Genomic DNA, 23,992 nt, shown 5'->3' on the forward strand with positions numbered 1-23,992 from the left:
AGCTCCAGACCATTATTCCTCCTCCACCAAACTTTACAGTTGGCACTATGCATTCAGGCAAGTAGCATTCTCCTGGCATCCACCAAAGCCAGATTCATCCATCGAACTGCCAGATGGTGAAGCGTAATTCCTCACTCCAGAGAACACGTTTCCACTGCTCCAGAGTCCAATGGCGGTGAGCTTTACACCACTCCAGTCGATGCTTGACATTGTGCATGGTGATCTTAGGCTTGTGTGCGGCTGCTCAGCCATGGAAACCCATTCAATGAAGCTCTCAACGAACAGTGCTTGTGCTGACATTGTTTCCGGAGTCAGTTTGGAGCCCCGGCCTTGACTTGTACTCATAATCGATTTTCTCTGGTTTAAGATATTGAATTACAAAAATGAAACAATATCCCCCTTCCGCCACGCGACGGGGGATAAAAACAAAAAAAATTGCAGTGTGATTTTTCTGAAATAAACTGTTATCCTAACTATAATTCATGGACCGGTGCTCGTCATGCTACTCCCTCAACAGTTCTGGGCTGATTCCATCTAGACTTGCTGCATACAGTAGGTTCAGCATGATCCAAATGAAATGTATAGGGGTGTTTTGTTAATATCTTTGCTGGTGGTCTTTTGGGGGGGGGAGGGAGGTACGGGTGATTCAAATTCTCCACGTAAATGTGCATCATGTTGCACCGCCTCCAGGTGGGAAAAGGTATTACAAGTCCTCACCATTTACAGTGCAGTATTCCTATCCCCATGTTTTCCAGTGCAGTGAAGTGTTTAGTACAAGCAGAAGATATTGTTACGGAAATGGCCCTTATGGGACTACTAGTATAGGATTAGCTCAGATCCCCCATTAAATTCATGTATAGATAGGTTGTTTGGTGAAATGGCCGTCATATGTGTGTCGGGAGGTGTAAAAGACTGTTTTTATGTTCGTACTGTGGTGGTGAAACGAGAGATAACTCTTCTTCCTCTCCTGTACGAACGTAGGGGGGTGTGGCTGAGAGAGAGGGTGTGGCCTGGAGAGGAGGTGACGCGGAGGGGCGGAGCCTTTGGTCAGTTAGTCGCCGAGAGGCGTGTGTCGAAGGCAACGAAGAGGGAGAAACGAATGCTTCGTAAAAACGGGCTCGTGTGTCGATGAAGGAACGAGCGAGAGGGAAAGCGAAGACCTCAGGTTGAGGCTCAGTTTTGGCAGTTGGGGAAACTGCAGTCAGTTGAGAGGCTGCTCGTGTTTTGGAAGCGAGCGAGGACAGTGTGGACAGGGTTCCCACTTGTTTTGAGATGTCTTTAAGGACTTTTAAGGGCTAAAATAACCCCTTTTTAAGGACCACATCCTAGAAATTCCAGGGTTAAATTGAGGTGAGTCACCGAGAAATTAACAAAGATAGTAAGTTTACAAAAAATCTATTTTAATAATGAACATACAGAACACAGCAGGAGCTTATTTAGTCAACAAGGTACAACACGCCACACAGCCAATTGGCAAATTCACTTCACAGTGACTGTAGAATCAGCCAGGAGCAGTCACAAGTTTCCAGATGGCAGCACTCTCAATGTTAATGTGTTGTTATGTTAAAATGTTTTTGTAGGTGCTGCCACCTGCAAACTTGCAGCAGCTCCAGACTGCTTCTACACTACAGAACTTTACATTTTGTTAGCTACATGTCATTGTAATATCCAATTAGGACATAGCAGGCAAGGATTTAGCCTTCTCCTCAATTTCTCTTTCTAGAACTTTGAGTTCCCCCCGTTTTTGCTTGGCAGAGTGCCTGAGAGCATTTGATTTTACCAGAAGACTGTGGCTAGTTTTTCCACCTTTTGCCTCAGCCTCATCTGCATATTTTGCTGACAATGTGGTCAGACCTTCTATGTCAGTTTCCAACACCTTTCTCTTTTTCAAACCATACACTTCATCTTCAACCATTTTTAGTTTTCTTTGGATGGCTTCTTGCCCTTTCTTTCTTTTCCCTTCTTCAAGATGTAGATGGTATTTATGTCGAGAACTGGAGGCTGAGGATAGCAGTTCCTTTGTGATTTCAACTTTGAGCATTAAACCTACTAGTACAAAATAATCAATAATCTGCCTCAGTGCCACAAGCATGCCTTCACCCAGGTTGTCCTTCTCTATCTGTCTGTTGAGGGAAAAACCCCTCTCAACAGACGCCTGACCATGGGAAACTAGTAACACTTTCCGAACTACCCCTCACAACTTCTCAAACTTCTTGTTTTTACCCACACATTCATAGAGTAACACATCTACCCTGTCATCTTCAACCTTGAAGTCTTTGAACCTCGACTTCAGTTCACACCCTACTACATCCTGCAGTAATTATTTGTAACTCACAACCAACATATCTACATTATCACAATAAACTCTGTTCAGAGTCACCAAATTTTCCAACAGGCATTTGGATTTGGACTTTGAGTGTTCTTGATCAGTCACCATCAACCTGGGATCCAGAGAAGCCATATTTTTGGCTAAACTCTACTTAAGAGGAGACCTTTCAAAGATTTTGTTGACACATTTCACCACAAATAGCCGACATTCTTCTTTGAACTGAAACACCTGGCGTTCACTGATGGCCTTGGTTCTCAGGAGGGACTTCAGTTCACTTTCAGCCTTGAAACCAACTTCAATATTTTTATTTTCTACCCTTTCCTTTTCAAGATCCAGCTTTAACAAGTCGTATGCAGTAGAAGCATTTTGTAATGCAACTGGCTTAACACACCTCTCTAACAAATTTCTGACAAATCTCTCAATATCATGAACAAGAAAGGGACCCATTGGCTTGTCTGTTTGGTACAAGGCCAAAAATGGTTCAACTGCACTGGCTACTGACCTGAAAAAAAGACAGTTTTGCGACAGATAGCTTATCATTCATTGCACCATGCAGAGTTTTGTTAGAGTTGCTGGTTGGTTTCGGCTTCTTCTTGCTTTCACATGCCTCAACAAATAACTTCAGGTGAGGCCACAATAGAATAACTCTGCTGCAGACAAGACCATTCTCAACCCACCTGTGCTTACAAAATTTCAATGGGAAGTCTTTACACCCAGTTACATCAGTAAAATCATCGCGCCTGGCAAAGGTATCTTTACGATCGTCCATGAACGACGATCGTCCATGACAGCTCTCGCTATTGGCTCCGTCAAGGCACGTGACGAAATATCGCAAGTTGTTTTTTCTTTTTTTTCTTCTTCTTCTTCTAGTGAAGACAAAACCTTGAGGATGCGGCTCTTGGACACATTTATCCTTGTTTAGAATACTAGTGCGAGGAAAATGAAACACCCTTCACCAAATAACAGGAAAATCTGATTTTTATTGACTTTTGAACATTTTCCTGAAATTTAAGGACATTTAAGTACTTAAATTGTACAACTCAGAAATGTTGGACTTTTATGGGTTTTAAGGACCCGTACGAACCGTGGTGGAATCTGCCGGTACAAAAACGGAAGTCGGCTTTGAGAGGCTGCCGGCACGTGGAGTCGACGATCGACTCGGACGGGGAGGTGATCGACAGATTCGGCCTGCGTCCGGCCGCGGAGCCTCCGTACTTCACACCAACGGCTCGTCACATTTGCCGATCCGCTTGCCGGAGCCCGTCAACCTCGATTTGGGCCTTGTCTGGAGAACAGGCCAGGCCGGGATTTGTATGCTGGACCGTGAGAGAGAGATCAGCTGAGGCCCATCGTCGACCCTACGCGAGGTCAGAGCGCGCGGAGACCGTGCGCGGTGCGAGAGGAAGCAAGAGTACGAGCTCCATTTCACCATGCGGCACGTTCGAGCGGGAGTTCGAATCCGTGGACATTCGCCTATTGCGAGTGATCTTCGCGCTTTTTGAACACTTTCCTCTCGTCCATGGGACATCACCAAGTACTCTGTCTGCATGCAGTCTGTCTGTTTTGTCTACACGTTGTCTAAGGCATATCTTGGTATGGACCCCCTCGAAACCTGTACTCTGTAGTCCCCTTGTTAAGAACGGGTTAAAGATAGTTAGTATAAACATTGTTGTGTTTATGGCTTGTTGTTGTGATGTTCCCCAATAAATCTGGTTAATTCTTATGAAGTTGCCGCGTCGAGGAACGACCTGTTCGATTGGCATATAAAACCAAAGTGGTTACAGACTGGTAGACTCTGCTCGGTCTCTGACAAACCAGTCTGTAACTAGGGGATTTATCTCCCCAACCGGCGAGGTACAAGGAGTACGTTGGTATTGTGATTGAAGACGCGTGACCCGAGGCCTGTGCCGAGCCGGCCGGCGTTATAAACCCCGGAGACGGTGGTGGTGAGGGTGGCACCAGGGACCGCGTGAGAATCCCACCACCCCGGATCCGCAACAGTATGTTTTTACTTCATGAACGTAACCCAGGCTTTTTTTTTGCCCATACAGAGTTGTCAGTTGCCTATACATTGCCCAAATAAAGGTATGCGTCAGAAGAACGTGTTGCATGCTTGGAACAAGATTGCCCATAGGACGGATACTCTGCCAGTAATTGTAAATTTAAAGCACAACAGAAGTCATTGCCCGGAACATTTGCCGATTGCTCACCCAATCAAATGTTAATCCTCTCACCGACGCGTGCTAAATTATCCAATCAATAACAAATACGCACTCACCAATTAAGTTTCATCCATCCCTTTCAATCCGAATCATGTGTATCCATCCTTACCAAGTAACTCCAATATGCGTCCCATAAAGTCACGCAGGTTGTACTTGGCAGCTTTTAAGTTGAAAGTTGTAAAGTTCACTGAGGAGAATGGTGGGACTGGCTGCTGCACATAGGAAACAGTCAGAGAGAAGTGCGTTTGGGACTGGCATAAAGCGAAGGATACGTTGCAGACTACCAAGAAAGCCAATCGTGCCTGCAAAGCTCGGTGGACAAACATTGAGTGTTTGTATTACAATAAGTGGCAGGAGTTCATGTTTATTATGTAGTGAAATGCGACATAATAGAATGTGCTATGAGCCAGTACTGATGATGATCACTTGAAGGAGTACTTGACAAAACATTAACTTTCACCCTTTAAAAATTGTGTGAATAAATATATTCAAATATCAGCTGCTTGTTTCATATCCTTCTCTCACCTGTGTTGCAAGTAGAGCAAAAGGCGGTGTATAATCAGAAATATTGTTTGCTCGGCCGATGTATGACTGTTATACGAATAAAGTGGAAATGTTGGGGGGGGGGGGGAGTATTGAATATAGCAAGCATTTTCTGAGTCTAATCAATATGAGTAATGGAATTGAATGAGACTATTATTATAAGTGAAGGAGAATATGAAGGAGGAAGAGTTTTTGTTTTAATGCAAATTGAAACTGGCCTATCTATCCTCACCTTGCTCAACTATATCATACCGTTTGCAGATTAGGCTTTATTAGTGCTATCGCCTGTAGGACAACTGCGGACGCACGCACACAGGCAGGCAGGGACGGATGGACACCAAGACCAAGCTCCTTTTACATTATAGATGTAGCTTGTTTTACATACTGCATACATATATACCGTCGTGCCCCCAGAATCCGAACGCCCTATTGTTTGAACAAATTGTAATCCGAACAATTTTTTCGAGAAAAGTTTGCCCTAAAAACCGAACACAACGTGGCGTTCATGTTTGTTCATGAGTCTCCTCCGACTGTTTGACCCGCATCTTCGCGCTTTGTTCATTCAGTTCAGCGGTGGAAATAGTCGTGAAAGCATCTCTCGTGTGTCGATTGCTACTTTACCTCGTGTTTTCACCTTGATTTGTGCTGTTTTTTTTTTCTTCAATTTTCACCCTTGTGCATTCACCATGGCAACCAAGAAGAGCAGTGAAGCAAATAGGAGTAAGAGGAAGTCCGTGAGAACGACAATTGAGTTGAAGAAAGAACTTATCGCTAAGCATGAGAGCGGGACGCGTGTGTCTGATCTCGCTGCCATGTTCGAGCTGCCGAAATCGACCGTGTAGGATTCTGAAAAATAAAGAAGCGATAAAAGCGCGAAAACCCGTCGTGAAGCGAACTCATTCAATGAACCCTCTGACGAACTCAACGTTTTTTTTCGTGAGCATGGAAGTGACGTCATGCTGCGTCACCCAATCGCTTCACCTCTTGATTATCTCCGTGGAACTGTGCGGTGAAAACGGCACGTTTGTGTCTCCACAGAGTGTACTGGGATATAAAACACCATTTGGTGCTTCATGGTTAATTACATACCTCCACCAGGCTGAACAGTTTACGTTTTAGATCCCAATGGCCACTGATAGGCCGGAGCTGTATCCAGACCTGATGGAAGAAGCGACAACACTCCTGCTCATGCCCCAGGCTTGGAAGAAGATTCATGACTCAGAAAAGGTCATTTACTCATCTTATTTTACCTTCAACATGGGTAATTTCAGTTGAAAGTGTCTTGAAAGTGGGTTTTCTTGGAGGTCCAGGAACAGATTAATTCACTTTCCATTATTTCTTATTGGGAAAATAGTTTTGGAATCCGAACTTTTTGGAATCCGAACAGCCTCTTGGAACAAATTAAATTCGGATTCTGGGGGCACCACTGTATATCTACTATATAAATGGCAGTCCTTCTGTCTGTCTGTTTGTTTGTAACCAATAAGCTCCTAAACCAGTGAACCGATGTTGATGAAACTTTACACACATATAGACCTAACATTCAGTTCCAGGATGCGCTTAGTGACTTTCCATAAAAATGAAAAAAATATATATATATAAAAAAAATAATAATAAAATTTCCATTTAAAAAAAAAAATGGCTTTCGAATAGTGCGCCGGCGTATTAATCGTAACAAAAGGCTTCATGGTTCAAAAGGCTTCATGGTTAAAAACGCTCGGGTTTTTTGAAACACAAAATGTTCGTATTCGTTGACTTTTTAAACATACACATTCTCCTCCTGTTATAACAGCTTTGAAACCCGAAACATTATGCCACTGCGAAAGCGAACAAATTTGAATTCTCGAATTGCACGCGCACGGCAACAGCGACAGAGGCGTTCAGAGGTATGCCGTTTCATAATACACATCTCCCAATTCTTACTTCAAGAACGGTTATAATTTTGACGTTTTCAGGACAACAGACGTAAATAAATCAAATACGCTGGGCCAGGCTGGGTTATGCCCGACGTATAAATTAAGTCACAAATGATGACATGAAACCAGCCTCACATTGTTGAGGCATGATGGTTTTTTATCTGATGCGGCAATAAATCTTAACATTTTTGAACTAGAGTCTTCTGCATATAAAACATGGTGGGGAAAATATAATATTATAGTGGTGATGAAAAAAAAATAATGGTGGCAGCCTCTACAATTTTACAATTAACTGCGACATATACTCCTTCAGATCCACCGTCATCCACAGGATTCCCTTGCGGAGCACGGGTATCCCTGCTAGTGTATATATATATATATATATATATATATATATATATATATATATATATATATATATATATATATATATATATATATATATATAACAACAAACATTGAAAAACTATTTCCGTTCCTAATTTATCTGAAAGGTCGTCCAACAAAGTAGCTCAAATAATATGCACAAAAGAGCTCATTGATATTCATGATCCTAGAATTACTGTCACCAGTGATGCATTGTGAGTGTCAGGGATTTACTAACAACTCTATTGTTCTGACTGACAGTTTTTCTAACGACCGTTGTTGATCGAGCTTTGTCTTGTGCTCCAAATCGACTTATCTATGAAGGAAAGCAAAATGGGGAAATTTGCCAAACAGACCGATACTCAACATCAACTTGTACACCACAAATATAGTAGTTACAAAACAGAACAGACCAGACCAGACCAGACGATGAGAAGCAATCAAATTCAAAAAAAGTTTTTGTATCAAACTGATAAAATAATACACACAAGCACATCAAGAGGAGATGGTTATATCGGTGATATCGGTCTGGTGTAGCAGCAATTCTCACTGCCAAACTTTTGGCTTGTTTTGGGGAACAGGCAGCAGTGTTTTATCTTTTGTACTGAAAAGCTCCCCATCAACTGTTTGAGGGGCACATTGGCAAATTTAGGTCACAACTATTAAAGACTCAAATGAATTTGTTCTCCAGCATCTTGCTACAGAAAAAGCATTTGCATCAAGCTTTCCATCCTGCTCAGAGTCTGTACACACCATCAGAAAAACGACAGTACCTCTCTTAGAAGCAATTTGTTTATGTCTCACCAACATAAACTCCTTCTGCCATCCATCATCTAGAAACTTCAAGATAGGGGATGATTTAAAAATGCAAAAGTGCGAGGAAATTACCTTGGCGTAATCTACACCATACTGCGAAGTCTCTATCACATCTTCTTTCAAATCCGTCTGCTCATTTTGTTTCTGGCAATGCTTTTGGCCCAAGCAGAACAATCTCCACCCTTGTTCATCCTCACATTCTGGCTGAAAGTGCAGCACAAACAGTTGCTCACAATGAACCGCAAGTCAAACATTTGACATTGTGCCTGTGTTCAATAAATGAGGATACAACAAAACTGAGTAGCAAAAAAATATATATATATTTACCAATTCTAATTCCTGTGCATTTAACTTGTGTACAGCACGTAGTCTCACAATTCTCTGAAAGACAACATTCAAAGAGCAAATTTGTAAGCAAACATCAAACATGCTAAAATTCCAATACTCGAGATTTATCAACAGGATGAGGTAAATGTGATATCACACAAAAATTACTTCAATCAACTATACGAGCAAACAGCATGTACCCTGATAAAGTCATCTTTTATTACATACCTGTCGTAGAGATGAAAAAGCAGCTATTTGCTTCCGTTGTAATTGTAGGTCTGGTGCCATACCATTTGGGGCAGGAATACAACCACAAGGCTTGAATGGGGGTGGAAGTGGGGAGTGGAAGGGGGTGGGGTTATTGAAATATTGGATTAAACCTCTCAAATAGATATCTGCAAGAATAATTATAATTACATTTTCAAAAAAAATAAATAAATTAAGCTTTGGGATGCTAAGAATTGTATGCCTTTGATCACACTTTATCAATCCCCTCTCAACCTAGAATTACAGATTTAAATCCCTTGTACTGCATTGTATGTCCATTTTAATTCAAGGCAGAGTGCACTGAGGGTTTTATAGAGTGTGAGTAGGGTAAGAATACTGATTCTGGCTCACTTTTCCCCATGTAAATGAATGGGGGATTTTCAGCGATTTATATTTTTTTTCCCTAAAAATAAATCCCCTTTTTATCCCAAGGTATATTTATTTGTCTCCCCTTTTAACTTGGAGGTTGAACCTCATTGAATTGAACCTATAAAGATTTGTTCATTCTCAAATTCCTTCAATAGTTTAATTTTCTTTGCACAATAATCCCCATCTAAAATATTGACAAACAAAACATTTGAATCTTTATATTTTTGAAGATACCCCTTTTGTGCCATTAAGAAATGATAAACTTCTCTTAATGCTCTTGTTTGACCACCTCCTGAGCCACAGGTTATTTTTTGTTAAGCCCCGCCCACTTTTCTTTAAGCCCCGCCCACTTTTGTTAAGCCCCACCCACTTTCCACAAGGTATTCAATAAGCCCCGCCCACTTTTGCTAAGCCCCGCCCACTTTTGTTAAGCTCCGCCCACTTTTCATAAGGTATTTTTCTAAGCCACGCCCACTTTTCCTAAGCCCCGCCCACTTTTGCTAAGCTCCGCCCACTTTTCATAAGGTATTTTTCTAAGCCACGCCCACTTTTCCTACGCTCCGCCTACTTTTGCTAAGCCCCGCCCACTCTTACATCATTTCCAGTTCATCTCTGACTCACAAAGAAATCACTAGAAAATTACAGGATGTTATGGTTTTGAAAAATTTCCCAATGAAGGCTTGCCTAGGCTTGCCCAGGGAATTTCCAAAGGAAACCACACCCACCAGTCTTTCTCTATAAAAGCTTCAAACCCAGGCTCCATTTTAAACATTTGTTTTTGCTGGCAATGGTGTTCTGTGTGCTTGTCTCGAACTGTCTGTCTTCTATGGAACTAAACCTTCAAGTTGATGAACTGGATTCAAACCTCTTATCTATTGAGGTAAGATTTTTTATTTTCCTATTTTCAAACTTTGATTGAAGCATACTCATTTAATAATTAAATAACTTAATTAATACATTATTATTTTCTCTCACAGGAAATTGTGTCTGAAATACGAAATGAAAATACTGCTTTTGCTACAACTTGGGGGGAAATTGTTGGCTTGGTTGAAGACCTTGAGTGGGATGACTTTGGTGTTCCTTGGAACTCTCTGTCTTCTATGGAACTAAACCTTCAAGTTGATGAACTGGATTCAAACCTCTTATCTATTGAGGTAAGATTTTTTATTTTCCTATTTTCAAACTTTGATTGAAGCATACTCATTTAATAATTAAATAACTTAATTAATACATTATTATTTTCTCTCACAGGAAATTGTGTCTGAAATACGAAATGAAAATACTGCTTTTGCTACAACTTGGGGGGAAATTGTTGGCTTGGTTGAAGACCTTATGAGCGACCAAGACCCACAGAACGAGTTCGTCCTTGATGACCCAACCAAAGAGTTATACCTTGGAGACCAGCAAAATCCTGAAAAAGAGTTTTACAGCAATAGTACTCATTGTGAGTTATCAAGACAATACCCACTGAACAAGTTATACCTTGATGAGCCAGAATACAAGTTTTACCTTGGAGACTCACAAATTTTGAAAAAAATCAAGAAATGAGTTCTGCCTTGATGGTTTAAATAACTACCTTGGAGACTCAGGAAAAGGGTTCTGCCAAGATGGTTCTAAATATGGGGCCTACCTTGGAGACTCACAAATTTTGAAAAAAATCAGTAAATGAGTTCTGCCTTGATGGTTTAAATAACTACCTTGGAGACTCAGGAAAAGGGTTCTGCCAAGATGGTTCTAAATATGGGGCCTACCTTGGAGACTCACAAATTTTGAAAAAATCAGTAAATGAGTTATCCTTAAGAGACTTTGTAAGTTGGTTTTACTTTGAATACTTGAAATGTGGGTTCTGGATTGATAACTCACAATGTGATACATATCTTGGAAACTCAACGGGAATGTGGTTATACCTTGAAGACTTGGAAAGTTGGGTTTATGTTGGACACTTGAAACTTTTTTGGGGGCTTTTATTTATTTATTTATTTATTTATTATTATTATTATTTTATTTATTTATATTTTGGAGACTTTTGGAGTTGCTATCACTCTTTGGGATCTAAACCTATCGATGTAGTTCTTTGTTGGATGGTGCTTGATGGGAGCAAGATCAAGAAAGTTCTGGGAAGAAAGTGCAGGCTTACTCCCCCTTTTTACGTCATCAAACCTGAAAGCCTTAAAAGACAGAATTGGAAGAAGAGAAAAAAACAAAAAATATACATTGTTCGTTCTGGGAAGAAAGTGCAGGCTTACTCCCCCTTTCTACGTCATCAAACCTGAAAGCCTTAAAAGACAGAATTGGAAGAAGAAAAAAAAAAACGTAAAAATATATATATATAGGTGGAAATCTCATTTTGAAAAAGACATTGTGTTGGGCGAGGATTGAGTTGGGGTTGAGATTTTGAATGTGAGGGTTGGGGTTGAGATTTTGAATGTGAGGGTTGGGACACACACACATACACATCAACAAACAAAAGTTAAGCCTTGACTATTCAGTTGAGGATTCTGTGTTTGGGGTTCACAGATGTAAGAACGTCCACCCCTTGATACACATTATATACTGTTATACACCTCGGACTTGGCCCTCGAGTGTCCACAACGGTGTATAGTAGGAGGGAGTGAAGCGCCAACCTATTGCTCCCATTGCACACACACACAAACAAAAGTTAAGCCTTGACTATTCAGTTGAGGATTCTGTGTTTGGGGTTCACAGATCTAAGAACGTCCCCCTTGACACACATTATATACTGTTATACACCTCGGACTTGGCCCTCGAGTGTCCACAAAGGTGTATTATCTGCTTAGTTTTGTCTTTTGTAATTCCTGTGAATAAAATGAACCTAAAATCTCTTCCCCTTCCAAATCATATATTTTATAAGTCCAAGGAACTGTATCTATTACATCAACAATTTTAAAAGTTCTTTCGTCCATCGTTCAGTAAAACCCTTTTCAAAATGAGATTTCCACCTATATATTCTTACGATATCACCAACTTTGAACTTAGGTTTTCTGACATTAATCTCTTTTTCATATTTTAATTTTGTAAATGTTTCTGATGGCTTCATATTCGTTGACGTGTGAATCGTGTCATTATACTTATCCACAATATCCTGAATAAAAGATGACCATTGTTGTGAACCGAGTTGTGTGAATTTTTTATATAGTCTCTCTTTTAAGGTACGATTAAAACGTTCAACAACAACTGCCTTCCCTTCATTAAAGGTACTGTATAATGTAATACTGTTATTTTTTAGAAAATTCATAAATGTCTTGTTATAAAACTCTCTACCCTCATCAGTCCACAATTTCTTAGGTTTTCTCTTACTTTTATTAAATATCTGTTGAAAAGCTAACATAAGAGTATTACCTGTTTTGTTTTTTAAAGGGACAACCCACGCATATCTACTCCTCAAATCAATAACGGTTAAAGCATACTTGTACCCCTTATCATTATTGAGTTCAATCAAATCAGCAGACCAGATATAATCAACTTCCTTGGAATAAACTTTCCTTCTCTGAAACTTTGTGAATATTGGTTTATGTAATTCATCAGCTAATTGCTCTTCAGTCTTAATGGCATCATTAGAGCCTATAAGTCTTTTGAATTTCCAAGTCCAAGTTTCAATTTAGCACTAATCATCTTCTTCACGATGAACCTATCAACTTTTTCTCTCAAGGTTGGATTTTGTATCAGAGACAAATTATATAACATTTCTCTATCGGCTTCATGCTTTTCTTCCAACGTTGTGGTATTCCCATAATCAATATCGTGTCTCATGCACACTTCATCAACTCTATTGATTGGTTTACTCCAGGATTTAGGATTGTCTGCCTCATCTAATCTTTTATCCAAGTTTGTGCCTGGACCACAGAAAGAATACCCTGGAAGATGTAATTCCCCTGGTATTCCAGTAGTTGTAAATTTACTTCCTGATAAAAACTTTTGTATATCTCCTCCGAGTTTGTGTTTGGAGATAAATTGATTTTTTTTTGAACCACACACCGAACATATACCTTTTTGTATAACCCTGTTATTTTTACTTTTAATATATGAATTATTTTTAGTATTAGTTTTCTTTTTACATTTGAGACAATAACTCATTTATTTATGAGAAAAATTTCTGCAGAGTGCAAAAACCTTTTTAGTTTCCAACATGCACATTTGAATCTTAATTTTTAAAACATAAAGAATCCTTAGAAATGCCTTCACTCTCTCCTCCATTTATTTAAGAAAAAACTTGAATTAAAATGAATAGCTTGACGATGCTAATAGTTTTGTTGAAAGTATTGCAAATAGACTTTTTAATTCTTTGTATTCCTCCCTGGTGAGATAAGTTAATTTCTTTAATACCTCTATTCTTTTTTGAATCTCACTGGTTTCCATATTTTGATATTTATTCATTCTCTCTCTTTCCTCCCTCTCTCTCTTCTCTTTTTCCTCCTTCTCTCTCTCCTCCTCCTCCTTTTCCTCCTCTTCCCTCTCTTCTTCAACTCCTTCCTCATCCCTTACTATCCTTGAATCGTTTACACCCCATAGAATATTATACATATATTCATCAGGATTTCTTGTTATTCCTGTATCCAAAATAATTTTTTTTACAACAGGAAACCAATAAAATTTCTTTTGAATTTCTAAAAGAGCCTTACCTTTTCTTAACCTTATAATTTTTTCATTATTTAACATTCTAATTAAATCTAAAGTTGTCGGTTTATCAACATCAGCATAATGCCAATCTTTTATTGAAAATACCTCATTCTTATGTTGTAGAACATATTTATTAAAATACCGAATACCCTTTTCTTGAAGGTATGCTTGGACACAGAAATGATAATTTTCTTGAAGCCTTCTTGCTGTCATTTATGTATTAGAAATATATGTTAGAATAATATTATGGCACGAAACACCTCCCCATCTTCCCATAGTTAAATCATTTTGTATTTCCTTACTTATTATATATAATCCTGTTTTTTCTGTTTTCATGAGATAAACAAGGGCAAAACCATTATTATATTTACCCTTATTAAATTCTTTTATTTGTTGTTTACTAATCGTGGCTCCACAAAACTCATTCTCGATACCAAGTGGATAATATTCTTCCTTACGAGACTGATTTAATTGTTCCAGGTCTTCGAGGTTAATTTTAAATGACCAATTATACCCTAAATCATTCATATCATACCCCTATTGTTCTATTCTCATACAAACGATACGCCCTTCTTTATAAAAATTTATTTTAATTCGAACTGTGAATTCTGTATGACCTGGAGATAATATCAACACTTCTGTATCTTTAGAATACACAGCCGTTTTATTTAAGTATATATATTGTGATAAATCGCTTAATCTCACCAAGTCATTCGCGTCAGTCGGGCTTGGATAATTTTTTAATTTATAAGCATTTTTCATGTTAATATTTTTGTTTATATTATATTTATATCGTTCAGCCTGTGCCTTTGTATAATAATTTGATAAATCAATATCCAGTTCTTGAGATACACCAAAGATAGAACCATCTTTACCAACATAAGTCATTTATATTAGATTAAAAATAATATCATAAAATTTTTTATTTTTGTTGAGTTGAAATAACACATATAGACATAATTGACCACAACACTTGGAATTTAATTCTTGGACTTGAAATGTTTGATAAACACCATTCTGTAAGAATTTTATGACTTCAACAGGTGGTGGAAGACCAAAACTATCAAAATAATATTTGTCTTGACTATTAAAAATACAAACCCAATGAGAACCGTTCCCATCATTATCTTCTAAGTTCATAATAATATTCTTTGCATGTTTCGACACATTTGTTAATTCATCTCTCATACAAATAACCACATTATGAATTTTTAATTTCTTACAATATTTGGCAAGTTGTAAATTTGATGTTGTATTCTTTCCAAATTCTTTCAACCACTCATCAATGCTCATTTATTTATTAGAAAGATATAATCCATTACCTCTTTTAGTTAATTTTACACCTGCTTGTGCTATAGAAGAAAGCATATCTCCAACTAACAATCTCGCTTTATCAGGCAGACCTTCAAGTTTTTCAGCAAAATCTACAATTACACCACTTCCACTAATTTGTTTCTCCAACTCTTTGTTATGTCTTTCCAATTCTTTTTGAGCCTGGAGTTGAGCCTTCCTTTCGTTGGCAGTTTTGACCGCTGTTGAAATACCACCCGTCAATGCTCCAACCGCACTTAAACCAGCAAATAAAGGAATTAGAAATGGGAGAAATCCTCCACTCGTCTCTCTTATTGAATATTTTTTCAACATTGGTTTTGTCATTTTAATTTTAAGTGAGCCAGTGTCATTCAAGATTTTAACCTGTTCTCTTGTGAGCAAAACATCAATTCTTACTGCTCCTTTTCTCTGAATTGTATTAACGTTAATCGTACAAGGCTTTTGATTTTGAACACAAGATGATAGTTTATGAAGATTGATTTGATTAACATATACCCCAGTTGGTACTTTGCCACTCATTTATTTAACAAAAAATTATGTGAGACTAATCATCACACCATTATCTGTATTAATCTGCAATTCTGTTTCTTCCAAAAGCAAACAATATGTATCAACTTCTTCACTCTCTCCTCTTTCAATGTATAGGGAAGTATCCACTCGATTAGACTTTATAGTTTCTTTTTGAGCGCTCAGGTCAAACGTATAGATTGTATACAAACTTTTAAATGCTGTCATATCCAAAATAGGTTCTTTATTTCCATTACTTTCACACACCTTTTGGTAAGACTTGTATGCTTCAGCAAAATCATTTTTTCCCAATTAATTTCCAATCTATCTCGTGGATAAAATGTTCCATCTAGAGAAACACGAAGTTGTTTCACCTTAGCATTATCACTCAATGCATTATTCTTATCAGTCGCAGTATCACCATCTGGCTTTTTAAAAATCATCCACAGATATCGTGGCTTTCCTTCCAGAACACCCAAATTCCACGTGTAAGTAGTTTGATTGAGTTTAACGTGTTGACATCTTCTTTTGAGGTATGATACACTGAGTGGTTTTTTTGAGTTAAGTCTTCGATTCAACATCTCTTCTGTTTTAAGATTAGGAGTATATTCACTGATATACCAACTCATCTCCTCAATTACAAATTTATTCTGATCACCAAAAGCATTACCAACACCAAAAAGCAATCTATTTTCATTATCATTCCTTTGTAGTTGAAATCTAATTTTAAGACCATACAGAACTTTATCATAATCACAAAATCCAAATATACCTTTAAGAGGAACTGCCACAGTAAAACTATTTTCTGCTTTTGTATCATCATTATACATTCCTTTCCTTTGAATATATCCAGGGTCTGTGTTTGTTCCCGTTGACATATCAGGAATAAAACCTTCGACAGACCCCTTTCCCATTCTATCACTGAATGTATAGAGTGTAAATTTCATCATTTCAGATACAGCAGAGACATAATCAACCGCTTCAACTTCTTGTGTTCCAATATACAATCGCACACTATCAAACATTTTCCAGAAGAAATCATTTACAAGTGTAGCGTTTGTGTTATTCCCAGCCTTAGTGAATTTAAATTTACACAACAAGAAACTTTCGGAGAGATTCAAATAGGTTTGTTGATTATTTATTTCAAAACTTTTTGTACCATTTGTATTCCAGTCTGTTCCAGTTATTGCATTTACCTTGAAGTAATCTTCTTTTTTAGTGGAGTTTGAGATAATAATAGTATCATCCAAATCATAGATACTATCAATTGCTTCCATACTTGTATTTATTTAGGAAAAAAGATGTTAAAACTTTTGAAACCCTGATCCAAGTATTTGAATTATTTTCTGTCGTTCTTGGGGGGACAACTGAGTTTTACCTTTCTTAATTTCTTTTATTGCTTGTAATTTATGAGATTCTTTCTGAGCATCTTTTATACTCTTTACAGCACCTGCTACATTTCCCACAGCAGAAGCAGTTGAACCAATTAGGTCTTTATGTTTAAGAATAGTTGAACCAATACCCATGAGAGTATCAATTATCCCATCTCCTCTAAATTGATGTCCAACACCCCTTTGTCTCTTAGGTTTATAGTATCCTCTACCAAGATACATACCTTCACCCTTGTAGTACGGGAAAGGAACATCCCATCCCCTGTAATTATTTTATATTTTCCCAACTCGTGCTTCCTCACAATAACCATCGTATTTATTTATTGAAAAACTTCACGTAGGTGAATTCTGATGGATATAACTTCTCCATTAAAAGAGATCACACGATTATCTTGGTCGGTTATCCTAAAATTTACTCTGTGTATGGTTTTTCCTGACACAGGTAGATAAACCAAATTTTTAGGCTCCATATTGAATTTATAACCAATTGGGGTTGAGTATGCGCTGAATGAAAATATTGTATTTGTTTTTAATCCATCATTATAAGCACCATCAATCAAATCACAGTGAATTAACACCGAATTTATTCCTGAGGATATTTGAATGACATTATCACTGTAAAACGTCCCATTAGTTTCAATCTTTTTGAGGAGAAACCTAATAACTCTCTAAATGAATTATCAATTGTGAAATCAACCTTGTAGTTATTTTTAACTTTAATCGTTGATTTTGAAGTATGTTTTTGAATGTTTATAACAATATTTTTTGGTTCATCACCCTGTTCTTTCATAAGACGAGCAATTTCGGAAGATATTTGAGAAATCTCGTATGCTCCGGTGAGACTGTTATCGTTTTGTATCCACTTCCCGGATTATAACTAAACTTGTCATTTTTCTCGGTTATATTAAATAAGGTATTATAAGTCTCCATGGACAATAAAGATGCCTCATATTCTTTTGTTGTGTCAAGTTGTAGTGGGTATGGGAATGAAGATGTGTGGTCGCTTGTTGTGAAATTAAAACTCAGGATTGTGCTTCTCATCTTATTTAATATGAGATAAAATGTCTTTATATTGAGATTTATTAATTATTTTCATGTTCATCAACTGGTCTAAAATGGCTGATGCTTCATTAAAACAATTGTTATTTCCAGCCTTCTTACTGCCGAACAACAATAACAGTCTATTAACTAATTGCGATGGGTCATTTGGAAGAAAACTAATACCTGAACCAAGGATACTTAAAGCCTGAATAATGTGTTTCTCCTTCTCATTCTTCCTACTTTTACCAGAAAGAATAACCTTATAATTTAGAGTGTTCAGCAAATCAATATATACTCTATCATCATTATTTTCCATATCCAATGGTTTATCAATATACTTTGATTCATCCCTCACAGTTGAACCTTGTCTTCCATCTTTTGTGAGAAGAAACATTAATCTCGGAGTTAGTTTAACAGGGGTTGAGCAGAACTTAAGAACCTTAATTCATCATTAAATATCAATACCTTTTCTTGAACAAGATGAAATATTGCTGGTTGTTCTGTTGGAATGAGTCCTGCTTTGGTTTTTGAATCCGCTGAATATTCATTGTTTTGAACAGCATTCACAATATAATCAGGGGGTTGATTAATCTCTTCCAGTTGTTGAAATAAACCTTCATCATGTTCTAATTCTCCAATATGCTCTAATTCTTCCTCCGTCATTTGACTGAAATCTTTTAACATTTGAAGCTTTCTAGGAGTATATTCTACTGTGGGAACTGTGGAAACATCTTTCATTTTTTCTTGGGAAGTTTTTAAAAGTGGTTTAAAAAATTTCTCTTGTTTTTTTTTCAAATGCTTCTTCGCCAGTTAGTTTCTGTCTGCGTTTCTTCTTTATGTCTTCCTGTTGTTTTACAACTTTTGAAACCAACTCTTGATGTTCCTTAAATCTTCTTGCTCTTTCTTTTGTATCCATTTATTTATTGTAAAATATCATTTAATGAATTGTAAAGATCAACAGGGAAATTTTCCTTTTCTTCATCATTCAAGTAGATGTGTTCAAATAAATCCTTTTCTTTAAATATTTCATCAAATTCTTTATTAACATTAATGCGAGTTGTAATTTCTTCTTCACTAATCCTTGCATCTCTGCTTTTCATACGTTTGTGTTGAGTTTCTTCATCAACATCAAAACCGAATGATAAAATCTTCACTCCGCTCAGATATTTAATAATTTGTCTCGTTCCTTCTGGATTAGTTTCTAATATCCCAACACCACCAGATTTTAGTTTCTTTAACTCACTCTTACAATGTGAATATTTTGTTGTACCAAGAGAAACCTCCTCAAATATTTGTCCTTCATTCCTCAATCGCATATGTTCCTCCACTGAAATATAGTGATAATCTTCACCTTTTACTTCTCCAGGTCTTATTGCTCTAGTTGTTGTTGATACAATGCGTATCACGGGGTGTTTTTTTAAGTAAATTTACAATATTCTCATTTGTACTACACAAGAACCTTGATTTATGAAAGTTTTTTCCAGAAGCAGATTTACCCACAAGATTTATAATAATAGTTGTCATTTATATATGTAATTGTTTATAAAACAAAAAATATATCCCTTAATATCTCATCTTGTTTCACAACAATATATTTATATTTTTCAGTCGTGTGCTTCATATAATCCTCAAATTTCTTTTTACTACATAATGTAGAACAATTATCTCTCCAAAAATTATTGATATCTATTGAATTTAACTTGAATAAAATAAAAGTATTAGCATTGTTTCTGATGGAACGACGAGGAAGTTGAAAGTACGATTGACTAAGATAAATACAATTACAAGAAGAATGTCTCCCTCTTGTGTAGTAGCTGTCCATTACCGTTTGGTTTCTCTCATTAACACAATCATCAAAGATAACGAGGTTCTTTTTTGATTTATCCAAATCTTGGGGAGACGGTATATCATCCGTATTATCACTAAGAATACAAGTTATAAGATTTGATTTCTTTTTACATCTCTGTGTATCACAAAATAGTTGAATTATATCTTCAATGTTATAATCATTTAGGTTTTTTTGACGTTTAAATAAACCTATTATATCTTCTTTTTGAAGACCAGCATTAAAACCTTGTGAGAGTAGTTGATACTCTGGTTGAAAACTTCGACTTTGTGAAAATTATTAAATTATCATAATCTAAAAAGTTGGGAGTGAGGAGCATTTTTAAAAGTAAGCAGGTTTTTCCACATCCACTTGAACCAACTATGAGACATCTTAATGAATTTGGGAGATTTTTATGGTTGTTAAATTTTATCTTATTTTCCCAAATAGGTAAAAAATCATTCATTTATATATTTGAAAAACAGGTTATTTAATTTATTATTGGCTTTTTTAGAAACTCTATATTTTATCCTAAGTTCAGGTTTAATTTCAAGATAATCCATTATTTTATTTATACAATATCTTGTGTTGATATTTCCCTGAAAATTACATCCATGAATAATATACAACAACAATCCTTTGAACATTTCTCTTATACGTTCAGTTTCTTCCCTTGTAAGGAAAGGTGTGTTATCATCCTCATACTTTACATTCATTTCTCTAATCAATCTTGTAAAGTAATTCATTTTTGGTGTAAATCTAAAAGAATTATTTTCCTTTTTATATTTTTTATTATCATTAATTAGAAGATAATCACAGAATATACATTGTTTATAGGCTTTTGACTCTGTGTTTAATCCCTGTCTTTCACACGCAGGACAATTCTCAAATTTGTCATATGGAGAATCAGGAAAGTCTAGCATATTTATAAAGTAAAACTTTACTTAAACTGAAATTCATCTATACTTTCAGTTGTATATTACCATCGATATCGATATACTTTTTTTCATTATCAGATTCAACGACAACATTTTTTATATTAAAGGTAATTTTAAAATTATCGTTAACTACTATTGAACGAAATGTCATTTCACCTGATATATTAACATCCTTTATTTCATCAAGATTTACATCTTTAGGGTTGTTGAAAAAAATACAAATTTCTCCTTGCATATTACAGATGGTCTTATCTTTTCTTTCTAAAGCTTCATCCATAAGGTTTTTGTTCTTTGATACTTTTTCTTGTTTCATTGCTTTTTCTAGTTTTGAATATATTACTAGAAGGAGAGGAGAAACTTTTGTTAGAGATACTTTAATTGATGTTCTACCAGGTATACTAAAAGCCCTTCCACTGAAGGAAATTGAAGAACTCATATTATTTACCATAATAGTTTTTATCCAATAGTTGTTATATTTATCTTTGTTCAATTTTACATCCTTGACATATTTCTCAGTATCTTTAACAGATGAAGAGATTGATTGAAACTTGTCTTTTGTGTCTTGAAACATTGTATTTATTAAGTGAAAAAGTTGGAGGATAAAATGTTTTTAAGCACAGATTCACCTATAAATTAAACGAAATTTTCATCAAGAAAATTTTAGTTTAAGCAAAGTTTTATTCTATAAATATGGTGAATACAACGTACTGCGATGTTTGTAATCACGAATATAAACATTATAGAAAACACCTCCGAACCAACAAACACACATTTAATCTATTTCATCAAATATCTCCTCTTGAGTTGGAAAGAAAACATTGTGATATCTGTTCAAAGGATGTTTTGAAGAGTAGTTATAATCAACATCTTCAATCACAAAAACACAAGAAAAATGAGTTTAAAGTAAAGGGAGACTATTATATTAAAAACACTGATGAGGCATTTAAAGGGCATATAAAAATAAGGATTTTTCAATTTGGAGAACCCAGTCCATCATCAATAGCTGAATCAATTGAAATAGTGAAACCCGATGTTGAAAAATTTATTAAAAAGACATTAAAAGAAATAAAAACTTTAAAGTTTTATATGGGAGTGAAAATGAATATGAAAAGACAAGATGAAGAACAAACTCCTTATATGAGAACAGATCTTCATTTTATAACATCATTTCAAGATTTTTTGAATAGTGGGGTTTATGAAGAACTATCAAGACAAGAGGAGGATGTTGATAATACAGTGGTAGGAAGTGGATTCAATATTAAAAAAATCATCTTTTTAGATATACACATTCTAAAATCAAACCCTCTTAAAGCTTCTTCTTATATTGAATTACCAAAAGAAATAAAACTAAAGAAGGCAGTTGTTAATATTAAGAACAATGATAATAAATGTTTTCTCTGGTCTGTTCTTGCTCACTTACATCCACCAAAATGTAATTCAGAAAGAGTAAAACAATATATGAAATATGAGAATACCTTGGACATTAAAGATTTTAAATTCCCAATGCCATTAACAGATATTCCTAAATTTGAGAAAAAGAATAATCTTTCTATTAATGTATATGGATTAACGGATACAAACAAAGTTCAAATATTAAAAATTTCAAACAACTATAAAAATGAAGAAACACACATTGACCTTTTATATTTTAGTGTTGGAAAGAATTCACATTACACATACATCAATAATTTATCAAGATTAATCTCTTCTCAGGTATTCAGAACAGCAAACAAAATATATCCTTGTAAGCGATGTCTTAATTCATTTCATACAAAAGAACGATTAGAACAACATTCAAAATATTGTAGTAATCATAAATCAGCTGTAATTACAATGCCTAAACCTGGTGAAAAGATTTATTTTGAAGATTATAATAAATCTATCATGCACCCATTTGTGATATACGCTGATTTTGAATGTATCCTTAAAAAGATAAATACTGCTTCTCCTAATCTAAAAGAACCATATACAAATAAATATCAAAAACATATTCCTTGTGGTTTCTGTTATTATATCAAATCATCTGTTGGAGAAAAGTATAACAAACTTGAACATTATCGTGGAAAAAATGCTTCACAAGAGTTTGTAAAACGATTAGAAAAGGATTGTATAAGACTCACTAAATTAATGAAAGAAACAAATGAACCGATGAAATTAACCAAAGAAGAAAAATTAGAATTTAGAATGAACAATATCTGTCATATTTGTGAGGGGGAAATTAAGGAGTCTAAAGTTAGAGACCATTGTCATCTTACTGGTAAATATAGAGGTCCCGCTCATTCCTGTTGTAATCTTAATTATAAATTACCTTCTTTTATTCCAGTCTTTCTTCACAACAGCGCCAACTATGATACACATCTATTTATAAATGAACTTTCAAAAACACCAGGGAATATTTCTGCTATAACAAACACAAGTCAAAAGTATATTTCATTTTCAAAAATGATATTCACAAAACCTATAACTCGTATTAGGTTTTTAGATTCTTACAAGTTTATGGGAACACCACTAGCCTACCTCGCATCAAATCTAAGCTCCACGGACTCTTTTCCAAATCTTAATTCATTCTTTCCAAAAGAGGAAATTCTCACTAAAGAGGAAAATCAGATTAAAGAGAGAATTCAAAGTAAAGAGGAAATTCTAACTGAAGATGAAATTCTAATTATAAAGAAAATTCGAACTAAAGAGGAAATTCAGATTAAAGATGAAATTCTGATTAAAGAAGGAATTCTTACGAGAGAGGAAATTCAAACAAGGAATGAAATTCAAAGTAAAGAGAAAATTCTTACAAGTAAGGGAATTTATCCTTATGATTATATGGATTCATTTATGAGATTTAAAGAAACACAACTTCCTTCAAAAGAAAGTTTCTATAATAACCTTTATGAAGAAGAGATAAGTGATAAGGAATATAAACACGCACAAGAAATATGGAAAATATTTAAGATAAAGAACCTTGGAGAATATCATGATTTATATCTAAAAACAGATGTTTTATTGTTAGCTGATGTGTTTGAAGCTTTTAGATCACTCTGTCATAATAAAAATTGTTATGGATTAGATCCTGCCCACTATTTCACAGCTCCTGGTTTAGCTTGGAGTGCAATGTTGAAAATGACAAAACAAGATATAGATTTAATCAGTGATGTGGATATGCTTTTGATG

At 35.7% G+C, this 23,992-nt stretch overlaps 2 protein-coding genes across 3 annotated transcripts in view; one reads left to right on the plus strand and one right to left on the minus strand.

Moving 5' to 3' along the window:
* Window positions 1-23,992, minus strand: part of GEMIN2 (gem nuclear organelle associated protein 2) — a 61,198-nt gene that overhangs the window by 21,283 nt on the left and 15,923 nt on the right. For both annotated transcript variants that reach the window (XM_085898250.1, XM_085898251.1), the window contains 3 exons: window positions 8,748-8,837; window positions 8,520-8,573; window positions 8,265-8,396 (listed from right to left, as the gene is read on the minus strand). In XM_085898250.1, coding sequence (XP_085754376.1) covers window positions 8,265-8,396; window positions 8,520-8,573; window positions 8,748-8,837 — 276 coding nt within the window. The remainder of the gene's footprint in view (window positions 1-8,264; window positions 8,397-8,519; window positions 8,574-8,747; window positions 8,838-23,992) is intronic.
* LOC147018527 (uncharacterized) lies at window positions 8,844-11,496 on the plus strand. The gene is made up of 3 exons (XM_085898253.1): window positions 8,844-10,035; window positions 10,133-10,309; window positions 10,407-11,496. Exons 1-3 carry the CDS (start codon window positions 9,943-9,945, stop codon window positions 10,701-10,703), a joined length of 567 nt encoding a protein of 188 aa, XP_085754379.1. The 5' UTR covers window positions 8,844-9,942; the 3' UTR covers window positions 10,704-11,496.

Source organism: Eptatretus burgeri, chromosome 10 (genome assembly GCF_056783735.1).
Source record: "Eptatretus burgeri isolate ZD-2024b chromosome 10, Ebu_testis_v1, whole genome shotgun sequence".
Classification (NCBI taxonomy): Eukaryota; Metazoa; Chordata; class Myxini; order Myxiniformes; family Myxinidae; genus Eptatretus; species Eptatretus burgeri.

Bases quoted from the DNA above. Each gene is read 5' to 3' on its own strand.
- LOC147018527 (XM_085898253.1), top strand. From the start codon at position 9,943: ATGGTGTTCTGTGTGCTTGTCTCGAACTGTCTGTCTTCTATGGAACTA. The intron at 10,036-10,132 runs GTAAGATTTTTT...TTTCTCTCACAG, and splicing joins CAAACCTCTTATCTATTGAG to GAAATTGTGTCTGAAATACG. The intron at 10,310-10,406 runs GTAAGATTTTTT...TTTCTCTCACAG, and splicing joins CAAACCTCTTATCTATTGAG to GAAATTGTGTCTGAAATACG.